A 17,673-nucleotide genomic window follows, 5' to 3' on the forward strand; every position below is an offset into this window, starting at 1 on the left:
CCATGAGTCAGCCATGCCGGCTCAAGGTCAAGGTCTTCCATTTGGTGTCCACTCTGTATCTCCTTAACCCCTTGAAGGATTTTCATCAAACTTGGGTCAAATGATCACCTCATCAAGAACTCATGAGTCAGCCATGTCAACTCAAGGTCAAGGTCACAACTGAAGGTCAAAGGTTTCAGCTCTGTATCTCCTAAACCCCTTGAAGGATTTTCATGAAACTTTGGTCAAATGATCACCTCATCAAGACGTTGTGCAGAATTCATGAGTCAGCCATGTCAGTTCAAGGTCACGGTCACAGCTAAAATCAAAGGTTTACCCTTTAACTATCCATAGCAGTGGCGGGGGATTTAGCTGTCGTTCAGACTGCCTTGTTCTATTTGTTTTCTTTTGTCTGAAAATTCTTGGTAATATTTTGACCTCTCTTTCAATCAATTCTTTGAATAATGGAGCGCGCTGTCATACGACAGTTCTTGTTTTATATAATTATGTAGTTTAAAAGCAAACTTTTTAACTTCTAGTGTATACTCAAATGTAAACCATATTGAGAAGATGTGTCACATTTTTGACCGAGGTCTCTTAGGTCAAGGTCACAAAATGATATGTGATTTTTTTGTGAATACAACTGTGGCATTCTTGGGCCTACTTTGGGAGCATTTGTCACCAATAGTGACAGCTCTAGTTAAGACTGACATTGTTTCTGGACAGAACTTATATATTTTGCAATATGATTTAGGTATCATATTCTTGTGACCAAAATTTGGTATGTTTCTTAAGATGTATGTATCTAATTAAGTATATGTTGAAGTAAATATTTTTTTATTATTCTAACTATTAAGTAAATAAAACATCAAATTTTATGTTCCAACATAGCAATATACATGTATGTTCTTTTTCTTTGATTATTGTATTTGTTATTATGTCATATGCTCTAAATGAGCAGTGGCTTTGAAATAAAAATCTTGAAGTCTTAAAAAATCTTGAAATTGATTATTTTATTATGTCTAAGTAATATGTTCATTAAACTCTTTGTCCGCCAACCATTTTTCACTGACTTCAGCATGTTTTGTCTAGTTAGCTTGACTATTCAAAGTATAGAGAGCTATCCTACTCGACCTGGCGTTGGCATTCTTTTGCATCCGCACTTTGGTTAAAGTTTTGATGCACTTTTACTTTATCTCTGTAATTACTTGATGGATTTGTTTCAAACTTAAAATAGTTATTCCTCATCATTCCCCTTTTTAAATAGAATTTCAGGTTAACTTTTGATGCACTTTTATTCTATCTCATTTATTACTAAATGGATTTGATTTAAACTTAAAATAGTTGTTTTACCTTATAACCCACATCATAAAACACAAGGTCCATTACTCTGATATCAATGTTTCATGAATTGTGCCCTATTTTACTTAGAATTTCAGGATAGAGTTTTCATACACTTTCACTCATATCTCAGTAAATAGATTTGATTAAAACTGTAAATAGTTATTCAGCATCACTCACGGCATTTACAAAAGTGACATAACTCTTGCACAAATAGTTCATGAATTATCCCCCTTTTTACTTAGAATTTCAGGTTAAAGTTTTGAAGCACTTTCACTCTGTCTCAGTTATTACCTAATGGATTTGATTCAGACTTGAAATATTTATTCCACCTTATCATCTACAAAGTCCATAACTCTGGTACCAATATTTCATGAATATTGTCCCCTTTTAGTTAGACATTTAGGTTAATTTTGATGCATTTTCACTATATCTCAATTACTGCGGGAACCGTTATTTTATATTTTTACGGGCAAAGTCCCGGCAGCTGGTTTCCAGGACAGGACCGTATCCTTACGGGGAGACTGTAACTTTTGGGTACCGTAGTAACTACTACAGTATTGCCTGTTATTTATGATTTATGATTTTTACGGGCAAAGTCCCGGCAGCTGGTTTCCAGGACAAGACCGTATATTTACGGGGAGACTGTAACTTTTGGGTACCGTAGTAACTACAGTATTGCCCGTTATTAATACTGTTACAGTCGACCCGTACAGTTACGGAACTGTCCTGGAAACCAGCTGCCGGGACTTTTCCCGTAATATTTTACGGTATTTTTTTACAGTGTACCTTAATGGAACACGTGTGATGACGTAGGTAACTGATTGTAGATAAAAGACAGGACAATACCTTTATAGAACGAGACTTATCAGTAACAGTCTGCAGTCTGGAGAGGAGATCTGCTATTACACACACGGTATGATTTTAATTCATTCATAACCGTATGAGAACTAATCCACTTCTTAACTAACCAAAAGCAAATTGATTCTTGTTTAACTTGTTTTACTACTTCCAGTTGAACCAGTAACTCTATTAACTCAGACCATTTGATGACAAAAGTCATTAAAAGTACATTTTCGTCTGTTTTATCAAACTGGACACCAAACACGACGTTGATGTATTATTGTCATTCGGCCGTGGTAAGTTTTCATTCGGCAGTTTGTAGATATTACTTGTCACTCGAGAGTTGTTACTTGTCATTCTGTAGTAGTAATTTTCAATTCTTTATGAGGTGTTCGATGTCATTCTGCACCGGTGGTTAACTTGTCATTCGGTAGTGATAACCTATCATTCAGCAGTGTTAAATTGTTATAGTTTCACTTGGAAGTTGTAGCGGCTAACATGTCATTTGGCAGCTGTAACTTGTAATTTGTAAGAGCTACCTTTTCATTCTGATATTGTCACATTATAATATGACGCAGTGCGAGGTCATTCGGCTGTGGAAAATTGTCATTCGTCAATATTAACTTGTCGTTCGGCAGCGGTAACATGTCATTCGGCTGTGCTAGCTTGTCATTCGGCTGTGGAAAATTGTCATTCGTCAGTATTAACTTGTCGTTCGGCATAGGTAACTTGTCATTTGGCTGTGCTAGCTTGTCATTCGGCTGTGGAAAATTGTCATTCGTCAGTATTAACTTGTCGTTTGTCATTTGGCTGTGCTAGCTTGTCATTCGGCTGTGGAAACTTGTCATTCGTCAGTATTAACTTGTCGTTCGGCAGAGGTAACTTGTCATTTGGCTGTGATAGCTTGTCATTCGGCTGTGGAAACTTGTCATTCGTCAGTATTAACTTGTCGTTCGGCAGAGGTAACTTGTCATTCGGCTGTGGAAACTTATCATTCGTCAATATTAACTTGTCGTTCATCAGTATTAACTTGTCATTTGGCTGCGCTAGCTTGTCATTCGGCTGGGGAAACTTGTCATTCGTCAATATTAACTTGTCGTTCGGCAGAGGTAACTTGTCATTCGGCTGTGCTAGCTTGTCATTCGGCTGTGGAAACTTGTCATTCGGCAGCCGGTACTTGCTTTTCATTAGTGGTAACTTTTCATTCTGATGTCTTCAGTTTGTAATGTGATGTGCTTTGATGTCATTTGAAAGAGGTAACTTATCATTTCGCTGTGCTAATGTGTAATTTAGCAGTTGCTACTTGTAATTTGGCAGTGGTAACTCTAATTTTATTACAACCACTGCCAGTCAAAACTTAACATAGACTAATGATGGAAGTGATAACATCAGAATGAAAGAATAAGAAAGCACTGCTGAAAGAAACTACCCCTTGCCGAATGATAATAAACCGTCAAATATGTGATTAACATTCTATAGTTTAATGGCACACGAATTGTTTCATTTATTAATATGCTGCTGTTCAAAAACTGTTAATCATTAAATACCCAGGTTTTACCGATACTTTATTGACTCCTGATCTATCAAAGAAACTATTACTGTAAAGCATTGACAAACAAGAAGAGGTTTCTATCCCATATCACAGGGTCATTGGGTATATACGTTGAGAAAGAAACACACTACTCAACTGCGTACGGCTGCGATACAACAACGGGTGCAATAGCTCCAACTAGGAGCACTGTAATCTAGGATACGTGAATAAAAAAACAACAAAAAACATTCAACTTATGAAATACCTTGTATGCTACTTCCTCAACTGCATTTGGTATTGAAAGACTAAATGCATGACTAGCGCTCTGGTCAATAGCTTTTTTCATAGTATTGTAATCCATTTATTCGTTTTAAAACATGAAAATCAATATAAGTATAATATGACTTCTCCGTTAAATAACCTATTGCCAGTATCATATATCGAGGGTTCAACGCAATAAGGGCGTATCTACATATGATTATTATATGTAGATACGCCCTTATTGCGTTGAACCCTCGATATGATAATTTCACCATTATTTCTTTGAAAATTCCTAATAGTCTGGCTTTTGATTTATATGAAACAACACCAAAACTATATATAAACATAACTTTTTTTTCGCAATTTTTTTTTTAAATTTAATTATCGGTCTAGTAGCTAGTTTTACTTCAATCCTCATCAAACAACCAGGGTTTACCTACCATATGTGTGGATTTTAATTGTGTGTATGGTACATAATTTAACATACTTAAACAAAAGTACACCAGTCTCAATATTAAAACATTATCAAAATCTGACTGTCTACTTAAACCAATTTCAAACTAAGATATGATTTAATTTTAGTCTACTGAAATCTCTAGATAACGACATTCAGTGTAAGTTACAGATATACATTATGATTAACGTTAATGTACAAAGCTGAACATATTAAAATCTATATGCAGCTCCCAAGTAAGTAGGAAATGGCTTGCTAAAAAAAACGAGTCGTTAAGGTCGCTGACTACAAATCACTTGCCCCTCACCGATGTGGGTTCGAGCCAAACTCGGGGCCTTGAATTTTTCATGTGAAGAAGCCACCCAGCTGGCTTACGGAAGGACATAAATAGTTGTGTCGGTGCGACGTTAAGCCCCCCCCCCCCCCCTCCACAAAAAACAACAACAAAAAACAACAAAAAAAACAAAACAAACAACAACAACAACAAACAAACCAAAAAACAACAACAACAACAATATATATATATGTATATATAAAAGAAAATTAAATTTTATCCTGATTTAAGAATCAAGTCAAATATTAAGGCAGATTTGACCATGTGGATTTTGTTACCACTGGCTCTGGTGGGAAGTGCCCTGGGAGCAACCCCATTGACAATAACAAATCATTGGTATGGTGGCTTTGAGGGAGACTTCACAGTACAGGGTGAGGCCCATAACTGGAAAGTGCACCTAGTCTTCGACCATCCCATCAATAAACTCGAGGTAAGCAGTATTACAAATGCTGGTTCTGAAAGGTACAGGCAAATGTACTTTTCAAACATACAAACTCTACAAACGCACGTGCTTTATTGTACTGGATTTCGTTAAAGTTCTGACAATTAAAGACAAGTTGAGAATAAAACATGAAGTTAAATTTGATCTGTTGATATCTTACATATTGTCATGTTCTAAATTGTCATTCACAGTTATTTTCTTGAGACATAAGTTTCAGTTTATGATCTACGATGCCACTAGACAATATTTTTTTTTCAGAATGAAGTTTTAATTGTTATAAACGCGAAAAAAAGTTTATGATCTATTTTACACTTTACATATCTTAGGTGTGGAAAGTTACCGTTGAAAGTCATACCAATGGCGGCAAAGAGTTCGTTCTGCGTGCTATTCCAGCATATGCCAATATAGCTGCCGGTGCTTCATTGAAATGCCATTTTGTTGCACGACAAAATGGGGATCAAGTTCCAAGTGGAACATTTAACATGGAAGGTAGTTCGATCTATTGATCAAACAATAAGTGATAGTATCTTCTAAAGTGTACTCTAATGTCAAAGGCATGCACTGAATGTATCTAGGGAGCAACTCAAAAATAAAGAAGAAAACTCAAGTTCTAAGAATATTTTAGCAAGTAACATTTCTTTGCATATTAATGTTTTTGGTAAACCATGCAACTACATAAGGATGTAATGAATTTATGCTAGTCATATAAAAATGTCGTAGAATGATGCAGTATTATTAATGATAAACCTCTGTATACTTGCGTATTTCTGAATGTAGACATCACAAAAACAACAAAGAATTTTTAGAACTTTTCACGAGTTTATTGTACACCAAGATTGTATATTGACAAGGAGCCAACGGCGGTGGTGGTTCGAGCACTGGCGGCGGAACAAGTTCTGGCAGTGGCACAAGCTCCGGTGGTGGAGGTACTAGCTCAGGAAGTGGCACTCAGTTGTCCGGTGGTAAATATTTCAAGCTTACTATTTTTTTTCTATAATTCATAAAAGGACTATAATTGTATGGTATAACTTCGTTCAATGTAATGGTAATGTCCTAGAAAATTTTTCTACATTACCAATAATGAAATATTACATGTTCTTGGATGAAATAATACAGAAAACATCAGTGAAAGAAATGTCACATGTCATCGCCGATCTATCTTTTTTTCTAAAATTTCGCATTTGTCTAGTTAGATCTTCTCCAGTCATTGATATTTACACATGCATAAAACTAACTTCAAAGAAGAGAAACTAAGACTTATATTATGTTATGTACTTGACTTCTATGTCTAAGTTCAACTCATTCGGTTTATCGGATTGACCTATTTTATTACTCTGATATGTCATATTTGCCACCCCTCTGAGGCGTGGTGGATAGCGACCATCCAAACACTAATAACGCTGTCCTAAAAATTTTATTATTTGCATGATCAAACGTTAAGCCTGGGTTATTATTTACAGGCCTTAGTCTGACTTAGAAAATAATAACCGTTTCCTGGACGATGTATGGTTCTTTCAATATCTTTCAATATAAAAAATTCCATGACTCATGCGCTGTTAACTTCCGGTTTTAAGTGATTCCTTTCAAGATGTCTTAATACATACATTTATATATTGATAACTGAACGATTATACGCTCTTCTTCTTGTAGTTACTTTAAAAAAAAATAGATGACGTCATTGTATTTTTAGGGATTAAATAACTCTCTATTCTGAATCACTACTAAAACGTTTGTCACGGTACAGGACTTGAATATTAAAACGGGGAGAAAGCGTGTAGGCGGCCGGGTAGCTCAGTCGGTAGAGCATCGGAACGGAGCCAGACCGGGACTCGAACCCGGTGCCGCCGTTCCGATGCTCTACCGACTGACCTACCCGGCCGCCTACACACTTTCTCCCCGTTTTAATATTCAAGTCCTATACCGTGACACGTTAGTGGGTACACTAAGAAATAAATGTCTAATTACATTCGTAAAAGTTCAGGAATACAATGCGACGGGAGACAACTACACATTTTCGCTAATACTACAATGAAAACATTGGTTGTCTCCCTTTAAATTTAGCAATAAAATATCCACACAACAACAAAAATAAATACATATGAAGGTATGAATTGTTTAACAGAAAAGTTTTGTATTTAAAATTCATAGAACACAAAATTTCTAAGCATTTAGTCATACTATACCATGTAATGAAGCAATTTATTTTCATGTTTGCATCGTATTTATAGGTTCCGGGACAAAATACAACTATCAAGAAGCCCTAAAATTGTCTATCCTGTTCTATGATGCACAAAGATCTGGTAGGTTACCTGCCAACAACCCCATCTCATGGCGCCAAGACTCCGCCGTCAATGACGGTGCCGACGGCCATGACCTTAGCGGGGGATGGTATGATGGTAGGTTTTGATTGTACATCTCTGTCTGTGACGTATACTGTTCTATTGGTGATCTGTCCTTTTGGTTTAAACATATTTTATTTGTTCAAGTCATTACATGAATAATATACAACAACTGAGATAAGGGGATTGGACAGAAAGCTAATTAGCTTACGGTTGTCTTTTCCCTGAATAAAGATGTACATAAATAAGCATTCATGGCACGGCTGTTTTTAAGTAAGCAATGTTATTAAAAAATCAAGAAATAGCGAAATTTAATGGTAAATTAATGTTGTAGTTAAGCAATAAAGGAATAAAGGAAAATAAAATAACTATCCTTTTCTGTTTGTGACATATACTTTTTTTATCTGGACGGATACTTATACTTTTCTATCCGTATACATTTCTATTTGAGACGTGCTCTATTCTATCTAGGTCGTACTGGTTTCTATTTGCAATATACTATTCCACTATTCTATCTACGCAGGTGTCGTATTCTTGTGTTTCTTAGTTTGACGTACACTTTTCTATCTGTGTCGTACTGTTTTCTTTTTGTGATAAATACTATTCCACTATTCTATCTACGCATGTGTCGTATTCTTGTGTTTCCTATTTTAACGTACACTTTTCTATCTGTGTCGTACTGTTTTCTATTTGTGATAAATACTATTCCACTATTCTATCTACGCATGTGTCGTATTCTTGTGTTTCCTATTTTAACGTACACTTTTCTATCTGTGTCGTACTGTTTTCTATTTGTGATAAATACTATTCCTCTATTCTGTCTACGCAGGTGTCGTATGCTTGTGTTTCCTATTTTGACGTACACTTTTCTATCTAGGTCGTACTGTTTTCTATTTGTGATGTATACTATTCTTCTATTCTATCTACACAGGAGTCGTATTCTTGTGTTTCCTATTTTAACGTACACTTTTCTATCTGTGCAGTACTGTTTTCTATTTGTGATGTATACTTTTCTTCTATTCTATCTACACAGATAGCGTATTCTTGTGTTTCCTTTTTTGACGTACACTTTTCTATCTGTGTCTTACTTTTTCCTATTTGTGATGCATACTATTCTTTTATTCTATCTACACAGGAGTCGTATTCTTATCTTTTTTGAGGTACACTTTTCTATCTGTGTCGTACTGTTTCCTATTTGTGATGTATATCGTCAGAGTCCTTAAAATCGCGGAGTACCTTGGTTCGCGGCCATTTTTGTTTGCTTACTGGTCACGTGAGATTTGCATTCACGCACCGGAAATTACGTCAGCATTTACTACGAATGTTACTCGACCATGACGATCTTTCTAATTATAAAAAAATGCGTTTTAAGAAGGCAAGTGCATTAAATATTAATCTGTCATGAAAATTTTACCTTTTACGCTAATCCCTAAATATAGCCACTAAAAAGATACATGTTTATACCCTAAAATGCTTTTTTTAAAGTCCAAGTTTCCTTGTCTGCTTTGTTTACATTTTATCAATGGAGGTCACGTGTCACAAGTTGTGATGAATAACGGTTACGTAAAAAAGCATTTTTCATGTACCTATAACCCTTAGCATTTTTTCCCCTGCTTTTTCAAAGTTTTTGAATAAACCTCAGCCTATCAGAAGTAAATATAAGCTATTACAATCTCTATCACGATCCCAAAGTGAGCTCAATGTAATGAGATGGGAAAAGAAAAACCCATGTAAACACTGGAATCGATCAGATTCACTGCACTGACGTAAGAGTAACTAAAAGATGGGAATATTTCCCATGTCCTCATTGTGTAAGTCTTGAAAAATAGAAACTATTTTGTTGGAGATTTGAAATGTTAATGTTTTATTTTTTTGTTACCATAGTGAAACATTTTAAATGCTAAAACATTAAAAATCATGAAAACCACATGAATGACTATATTTGACCTTTAAGTCACGTGATTCAAATCCCAGGATGCTGTGATGTCATATCCGCGAAATCAAGGTTTGCAGACGACTGACATAATTTATTTGACATGACTGTTTCGGATGAATCCCAGTAGATAACTAGATCGAATAAAGTTAATTGGAATAATGTATGTGGTGGAGGATAAATGTATTTAATCAGGTATGTAAACATTTTCACATGACAACTGTTATTTATTGAGTTTGCGCTGAACTAAAATTAACTCCGCGAACCATGGTACGCCGAGGATACTATTCTTCTATTCTATCTACACAGGTGTCGTATTCTTGTGTTTCCTATTTTGACGTACACTTTTCTATCTGTGCAGTACTGTTTTCTATTTGTGATGTTTACTATTCTTCTATTCTATCTACACAGATGTCGTTTTCTTGTGTTTCCTATTTTGACGTACACTTTTCTATCTGTGTCGTACAGTTTCCTATTTGTGATGCATACTATTCTTCTATTCTATCTACACAGGAGTCGTATTCTTATCTTTTTTGAGGTACACTTTTCTATCTGTGTCGCACTGTTTCCTATTTGTGATGTATACTATTCTTCTGTTCTATCTACACAGATGTCGTATTCTTGTGTTTCCTATTTTGACGTACGCTTTTCTCTATGTGTCGTACTGTTTCCTATTTGTGACGTACACTTTTCTATCTGTGCAGTACTGTTTTCTATTTGTGATGTATACTATTCTTCTATTCTATCTACACAGATGTCGTTTTCTTGTTTCCTATTTTGACGTACACTTTTCTCTATGTGTCGTTCTTTTTCCTATTTGTGATGCATACTATTCATCTATTCTATCTACACAGGAGTCGTATTCTTATCTTTTTTGAGGTACACTTTTCTATCTGTGTCGTACTGTTTCCTATTTGTTATGTATACATGTACTATTCTTCTATTCTATCTACACAGGTGTCGTATTCTTTTGTTTCCTATTTTGACGTACATTTTTCTCTATGTGTCGTACTGCTTCCTATTTGTGACGTATACATGTACTATTCTTCTATTCTATCTACACAGGTGTCGTATTCTTGTGTTTCCTATTTTGACGTACACTTTTCTATCTGTGCAGTACTGTTTTCTATTTGTGATGTATACTATTCTTCTATTCTATCTACACAGGTGTCGTATTCTTGTGTTTCCTATTTTGACGTACACTTTTCTCTATGTGTCGTACTGTTTCCTATTTGTGACGTATACATGTACTATTCTTCTATTCTATCTACACAGGTGTCGTATTCTTGTGTTTCCTATTTTGACGTACACTTTTCTATCTGTGCAGTACTGTTTTCTATTTGTGATGTATACTATTTTTCTATTCTATCTACACAGGTGTCGTATTCTTATCTATTTTGACGTACACTCTCTATCCGTGACGTACACTTTTCTACCTGTATACTAGCTTTAATGAAACGTTTAATACAACTGCAAATCATGAGATAAGAAGAAAGTATACATAGTCAACATATGATTCTTGTGAGCGAGACCAAACAAATGAAATCTCAGTTTGGAAGGCAAGTTTAGGCTAAAACTATCCCGACTGGTTTAAGCGAGTTCATTTTCAATGTTTCTTTTTTTGGTGTTCAAAGTATGTAGTTCAGCAGTAATTTTTATTCTGTCTTCAAGTAATTTATCAGACAAATCCAGTTAAAAAATAAACTACTTTAACAGTTTCTTAGTACAATTACATATATAAAATATTGTACATAATTATAAATAAAACTGAGTCAGAAAAATTAGTCTACTGTTAATATTACCGAATTCCTATCTGTTTAGCCGGAGACCATGTAAAATTCGGTTTGCCTATGGCCTGGTCTGCCTGGGTGTTGTTGTACGGTATGCTAGAGTTCCGGGATGGGTATGAGGCTGCCGGACAGAAAGACATGGCGTGTGATATGATCAGAACACCTCTGGAATATTTCCTCAAATGTTGGATTCCGGATCAACAAACGCTTTATGTACAAGTATGTGTGTGTGTGTGTGTGTTCGGGTTCAACGTCTTTTTCAACAATTTTTTCATATAAACGACGGTGTCTACTTGTAGCAGTGAGCACAATGCCCAACTTTATAGTGCTGCCTCACTGGAATATCACGCCTTAGACACGTGGCATGATACCCCGCCCAGTCACATTATACTGACACCGGGCTGACCAATCCTAGCACTATCCTCTTAATGCTGAAGCCAAGCGAGGAAGCTACTAGTACCATTTTTTACATCTTTGGTATGACGCGGCCGAGGATCGAACCCACGACCTCCCGCACTCGAAGCGGACGCTCTACCACTAGGCTACCGAGGCGGTTTTATGTACAAGTAAGTCTAACAGTCCCGCCTATGAAATTTGAAAATATTGTATCTCTGTGTGGTCCCTGAGGCTGTCAGTGAGGAGAAAATGGTATGTGATATGATCAGAACGGCTCTGGAAAATTTCTTGAAGATTCTGGATTCCGAATCTCTGAGTACACTCCCACCCTTTACCCTTTTCTGATATCAAAATCATTAATGAAAACACTTACGCGTTAATGGAAGGAAAAATGAAACATTTTAACCATGCATTATTTGAAAGTTGACGTTTTTCAAGTGGAGTGCCTTTCAGTTAGTTATTACACTACACTTTAAAAAGATTCAGTATACTCGTGATGATACCTTTGTAATTGCTCAAATAAATGTTACAGATGCATTAAGTTAACACAAAGTATTTTCATAACTGCACATGACTTCCACTACAGGTTGGAGATGGTTATGCTGATCACGGGTTCTGGGGCCGACCAGAAGATATGCACATGGGACGCCCAGCGTACAAGGTAACGACCTCGTGCCACGGAAGTGACGTAGCTGGAGATACCGCCGCTGCAATGGCGGCCGGATATCTCGTGTTCAAGGACATGTGCGGAGGTAAAACTTGTTGAGAATTAAATATAAACTCGTTTTCATTCATTTATAGCATAATTATATATTCATATTTTTCATTGTTGAGATTCTTTTAGACATATTCTTGTTAAGGATTGTTTTCCCATTTATTTCAAAAATATCTTTAAAAGTGTTATCAGTTTTCCTTTTCAATTTACTGGAAAACTCACTTGTGTGATTTGTGAAGTGATGAATAATTTTGTGCATTCAAATAACGTAGGCTACTCTCTGCACAGCTGAGAAATGAAGTGTCAACACCTTGGTAACTTCCGTTGAAATAATGAAATTCGTCATGTTTAAAACTATACTCACACTACCCTAAAGCTCGCTGTAAACCTGCTCATTGAAATCACTATCATTTATACAATCATTAATTGAATTATTGAATGAGAGACAGCCTTGCAAAATTCAAATAAGAGGTAGTGACGTTTTCTTTTCTGCAGACACTGGATTTGCTGATAGGCTTCTCGGAGCATCAAAGAGTTTGTACACCTTTGCCAAAAACAACAGGGGGAAATATACGGACTGTGTTACACAGGCAAAGGACTTCTACGGGTAACTATCACAAAGCTTATGTATATATATTTCACCAAATATTTTGTTTGTTTGTAAGTTATTATGTAATTGAAGCCTTTTTGCAATTGTTAACAAACGCTGCAGTCAGGATTACAAACATACTCTTTGTTAGAAAGTACTATTCTAGATTATTCGATTTTGGTAAAAACTAACTCCTGTGCTTTCAGTCATATCTATCACTAAGAATGAATTAAACTTTCTGAATAAACTATAAGCTTGAATAGTATATGCTCTGTCAAGATATACATTTTTTTTGTGTTTAACGTCGCACCGACACAACTACAGGTCAAATGGCGACTTTTCAGCCTTTAATGGTGGAGGAAGGTCCCTGGTGCTCCTCCGTGCATTATTTCATCACGGGCGGGCGCCTGGGTAGAACCACAGACCTTCCGTAAGCCAGCTTGATGGCTCCCTTATAGGGAGAATTCGGCCCAAACTTACATTGGTGAGGGGCAAGTGATTTGAAGTCAGTGACCTTAACCACTTGGCCATGGAGTACCCTATGTAAACATGTAGCTATTACACAATTTGACTTTAGGAAGATAATTTCAAGATATACCATTAGTACTTCTTACAAAAATCTTTTAAATTTACTTTTTTTCAAAGATCAACAGGCGAGGCTGATGAACTTTCTGTAGCCGGAGCATGGTTGTATAAAGCCACTAATGACCAGTCCTACTTAAATGACGCAAAGGGATTTTATCCCGCCGGTACAGCTTGGAGTTTCAATTGGAATGACGCCAATGTCGGTGCTGCTGTGAGTGTTATTAAGCCTGTCCGAGGTTAATGATGTCCTTGAAGATAAGGCTGCACTGAAAATCTATTTCAATAAGACTTTGAACAAAATTATTATGCCTTTACATTTCTTAAGTATTTGTTTGCCCGTTACTCGTTTTTCTTTAATCAATGCTTTTATCGACAATATGATATTATATTTAACTAAAATTTCATTTGCCTTGTGCTATTTTGATACTGTTCTTGTGTGATTCAGTTATTTTTTTTTTTATTAAAACATCAGATATTTCACTCTTTAATGAAAACCTCAAAGATTTTTAATTAATAAAATTTTAATATAATGAGTAAGACTTTCTTTAAAGTTACTACTTTATGGCATTACAAAAGACGGAAAATATAAAACTGACATCGAGGGGTTGGTAAATTCGTTCAGACCAGGTGGTAATGTTCAAAAGACACCTTGTGGACTGGCCTGGCGTGATCAATGGGGACCAAATAGACATGCTGGTATGTAGCTTATATCAACTTTAAAAAATACAATAAAACTGTTATTTTGACAGTATGATAGTGAGTATGTATAAATGAAGCGATTAAGCGTACGGGCAAGGCACTCCACATAATGCTTACGAAATACTCTCTTGCAAGGATTTCTTCACAGTACTGGGAGATGGATGAAAAAATACGATTATTTGAATGTTTTGGATATACCAGCATCTCATAATGTAAAACTGTGTCCGGACAGCTTATACTAAAGGGACAGAATCATTTACATAAATCCATACTTCTCTGAATGAATGAAAAAATGAATGTTAGATATGATCTTGAAGGTGCATGGATGGTAAAATCTAAGGTTCCTGTGTGATAACTGACAATAAATCGAAATCCTAATTTGTTATAGGTCGATTGTGAAGCAAATTCTACAACTTATGTTAATCTCTCTCGACACATTATCTCTGAATGATGTCCATCACCATGAGGGTATCAGAGAAGAAAAGCCAGTTTCCCTTTTAATGCTAAAATCCATTCGTGTTTCTGTAGTAGAACTATTAAAGAATATTGACACACATCTTTCGTAATATGTTTTAACTTAGTAAATATAAATTTTAGACTAGCCTTAATACCATATCAAAATTAAGTATCTTATTACAAAATACTGATTAATAACTTAATATTGATATGATGTTTTATACTTCGCGTTGTGAAGTTTTCACTCTTATTTCTCTTTGTGCAGATTTCACCCCTTACTTCTCGTTGTGAAGTTTTCACCCTTGTTTCTCTTTGTGCAGATTTCAGCCCTTACTTCTCGTTGTGAAGTTTTCACCCTTATTTCCCTTTGTGCAGTTTTCACCCCTTACTTCTCGTTGTGAAGTTTTCACCCTTATTTCTCTTTGTGCAGTTTTCACCCCTTACTTCTCGTTGTGAAGTTTTCACCCTTATTTCTCTTTGTGCAGATTTCATCCCTTACTTCTCGTTGTTAAGTTTTCACCCTTATTTCTCTTTGTGCAGTTTTCACCCCTTACTTCTCGTTGTGAAGTTTTCACCCTTATTTCTCTTTGTGCAGATTTCACCCTTTTCTTCTCGTTGTTAAGTTTTCACCCTTGGTGTGTCGTTATAGCGCTTACCTTTCGTTATGTAGTCCTCACTCTTATTTCTCGTTGTGTAGTTTTCACCCTTATTTCTCGTTGTTGAGTTAAAGCCGTTACTTCATGTTGTTTTGTTTTCATCCTTACTTCTCGATGTGTAGTTTTCACTCTTATTTCTCGTTCTGTTGTTTTCACCGGGGTCCCTTATTTCTCGTGTAGTTTTACCCTTATTTTTCGTTGTGTAGTTTTCACTCGTATGTTTCGTTGTGTAGTTTTCATTCTTACTTCTCGTTGTGTTGTGTAGTTCTTACCCTTACGGAAATGGCAGTGGTGTGCAATTCATTTCGAAGTTAAACAAGTTAATATAGCTTAACACGGCTTTATTTACGCATTATGACATTTGTAGTAGATTAAAATATTTGTCAAAAAGAAAAGACAGTGAACCTGAATCCCGAAACTATAGAAGGATATCACTAGCCCAAACAGCGACTCCCTACCTAGTACATCTGCTTTTCAGGAAACGTTGCTTTCGTTGCTACCATGGCAGCCAAGTATGGCATCCAGCCCGATGCCTACAATAAGTGGGCCATGTCCCAAATTAACTACCTCCTCGGAGACAATAAGCTACACATCAGCTATGAGATAGGTTATGGCAGTAATTATCCTAAACGCCCTCATCATAGAGGAAGGTTGGTACATCTTTACAGCTATGACTTTTTTACATATACGACACATATGACTTTTGTACATATACGTAACATGGACTTAACGTAAAATACATTGCGGCTGGTTGAAAAGTATCCGTTCCCTCATATAGAAATTAAGGACATGTTCTTATGCAAAACATTCTTTGCTTACTTTGCGGTTGTTTCTCAGTTGTTATAATCGTATCTAATAAAACTGTAATGTATTTTAACGTGCAAAATGTGCGCCTTTTAACCACTGATGACTACATTTGTATATGATTATATAACAGTTCGTGTGCCCCTGGGTGGTGCGCACAAGGTGACCAAGCCAACCCAAACATTCTGAAAGGTGGTTTGGTAGGAGGCCCGGATCAGTGGGATAATTATGACGATAGAAGAGATGATTATGTGAAAAACGAGGTGGCATGTGACTACAACGCTGGTTTCCAGTCTGCTCTAGCTGGTAGGTTTTAAAACAAATTTAGTGAATGAAAACACATAATCATGGTCCGTTGTACTAAGCAGTTTTGTAAATATACCACAGATTGCCCCAGTGTGGCTAAAATGGACTAGTTTGTTTATATCCTGAGAGGTTGATAGGACGTTTTGTCATTGGGAATGCAAGCTTTACAATGAAACATTGTTGTAGATTGGGCTTGAGCGGGGAACAGGTTAAAATTGATACTGTCTGCCTTTAGCTCAACGTTGAAATTGATAGTGGTTGAAAGAAATGACCCACAGAGAACACCAGTTAAGATAACACTTTTATTTGAATATCGGTCATGTCGTTTTAAGGCCCTGATTTATTGTTTTCAACCATTTCTTTGTATGTTTATTAGATTTTCTAAGCCCTTAGTCCTTACTCCGCTAAATTTCTATAAAGAACTTGTCCGTCTTTTAATTTGGACAGTACCATTAACTGTTAAAAGGAGTGCAAAAAGATACTAACTGAATGGCGAACAATGCAGATCATGATCAGACTGCACGGTTGAGCAGGCTGATATTGATCTGCACTGGTCTCAGAGACAGAATCAATCGTGTCCAGGATAAGGGTTAGGAATTTAGATATATTGCGCTAGAAAATGTAATTATTTTGCAAAATATACACACGCATAACATATTCCTACAAAAAGCTACATAAATACATAAATTCTGAATGCCGAGTGTATCATTTGATATAAGCATTATGCTTCACTTACATTTCAGGGTTAGTCCATTTTGCACACAATGGTAACCTACCAGCCGCACCAGCTGCCAAATGTTAGCACAGATCTGTGTATTTATAATCAAGGTTGTCATACTACAGAATAAAACAGAAACTGAAAAATAAAACTAAATCTGAAAAAAAAGAAGTTTTGTCACCCCCCTTTTTAAATATTTCGTTTACTGTGTTAAACAGCCATGAACTCTAGTCAAACTGCGTGTTATAACTCCAAGAACGTTTGGGGTTGAATAGGTTTGACAAACTACATGTATGTGTCGTGCATTTTCCTGCATACATTGACCATTTTGACAATAATGCTGTTTCTACTCGCCAAGATTTGTGCCTTTTATTTTATTTTAGCAGATCTTGCTTATGAACTGATTAAAGTCTAACTTATGACCAGAAATAAGTTACACAATCTGATTAGTGAGGCTGAAACATCGATCCAAAAGCCGTCTGCTGAAAATGTCAACTCTTTA

General features: G+C 36.0%; 1 protein-coding gene across 1 annotated transcript; it reads left to right on the forward strand.

Moving 5' to 3' along the window:
* Positions 1-4,979: 4,979 nt before the first annotated feature.
* On the forward strand, positions 4,980-17,351 carry LOC123527283 (endoglucanase A-like). Its single transcript, XM_045306642.2, has 12 exons — positions 4,980-5,173; positions 5,512-5,674; positions 6,037-6,147; positions 7,414-7,581; positions 11,279-11,466; positions 12,230-12,395; positions 12,854-12,965; positions 13,593-13,743; positions 14,084-14,228; positions 15,822-15,993; positions 16,281-16,453; positions 17,197-17,351. The coding sequence occupies exons 1-12, from the start codon at positions 5,006-5,008 to the stop codon at positions 17,253-17,255; spliced, it is 1,776 nt and encodes a 591-aa protein (XP_045162577.2). The 5' UTR covers positions 4,980-5,005; the 3' UTR covers positions 17,256-17,351.
* The last annotated feature ends 322 nt before the right edge of the window (positions 17,352-17,673 follow it).

This window comes from Mercenaria mercenaria, chromosome 14, assembly GCF_021730395.1.
Source record: "Mercenaria mercenaria strain notata chromosome 14, MADL_Memer_1, whole genome shotgun sequence".
NCBI lineage: Eukaryota > Metazoa > Mollusca > Bivalvia > Venerida > Veneridae > Mercenaria > Mercenaria mercenaria.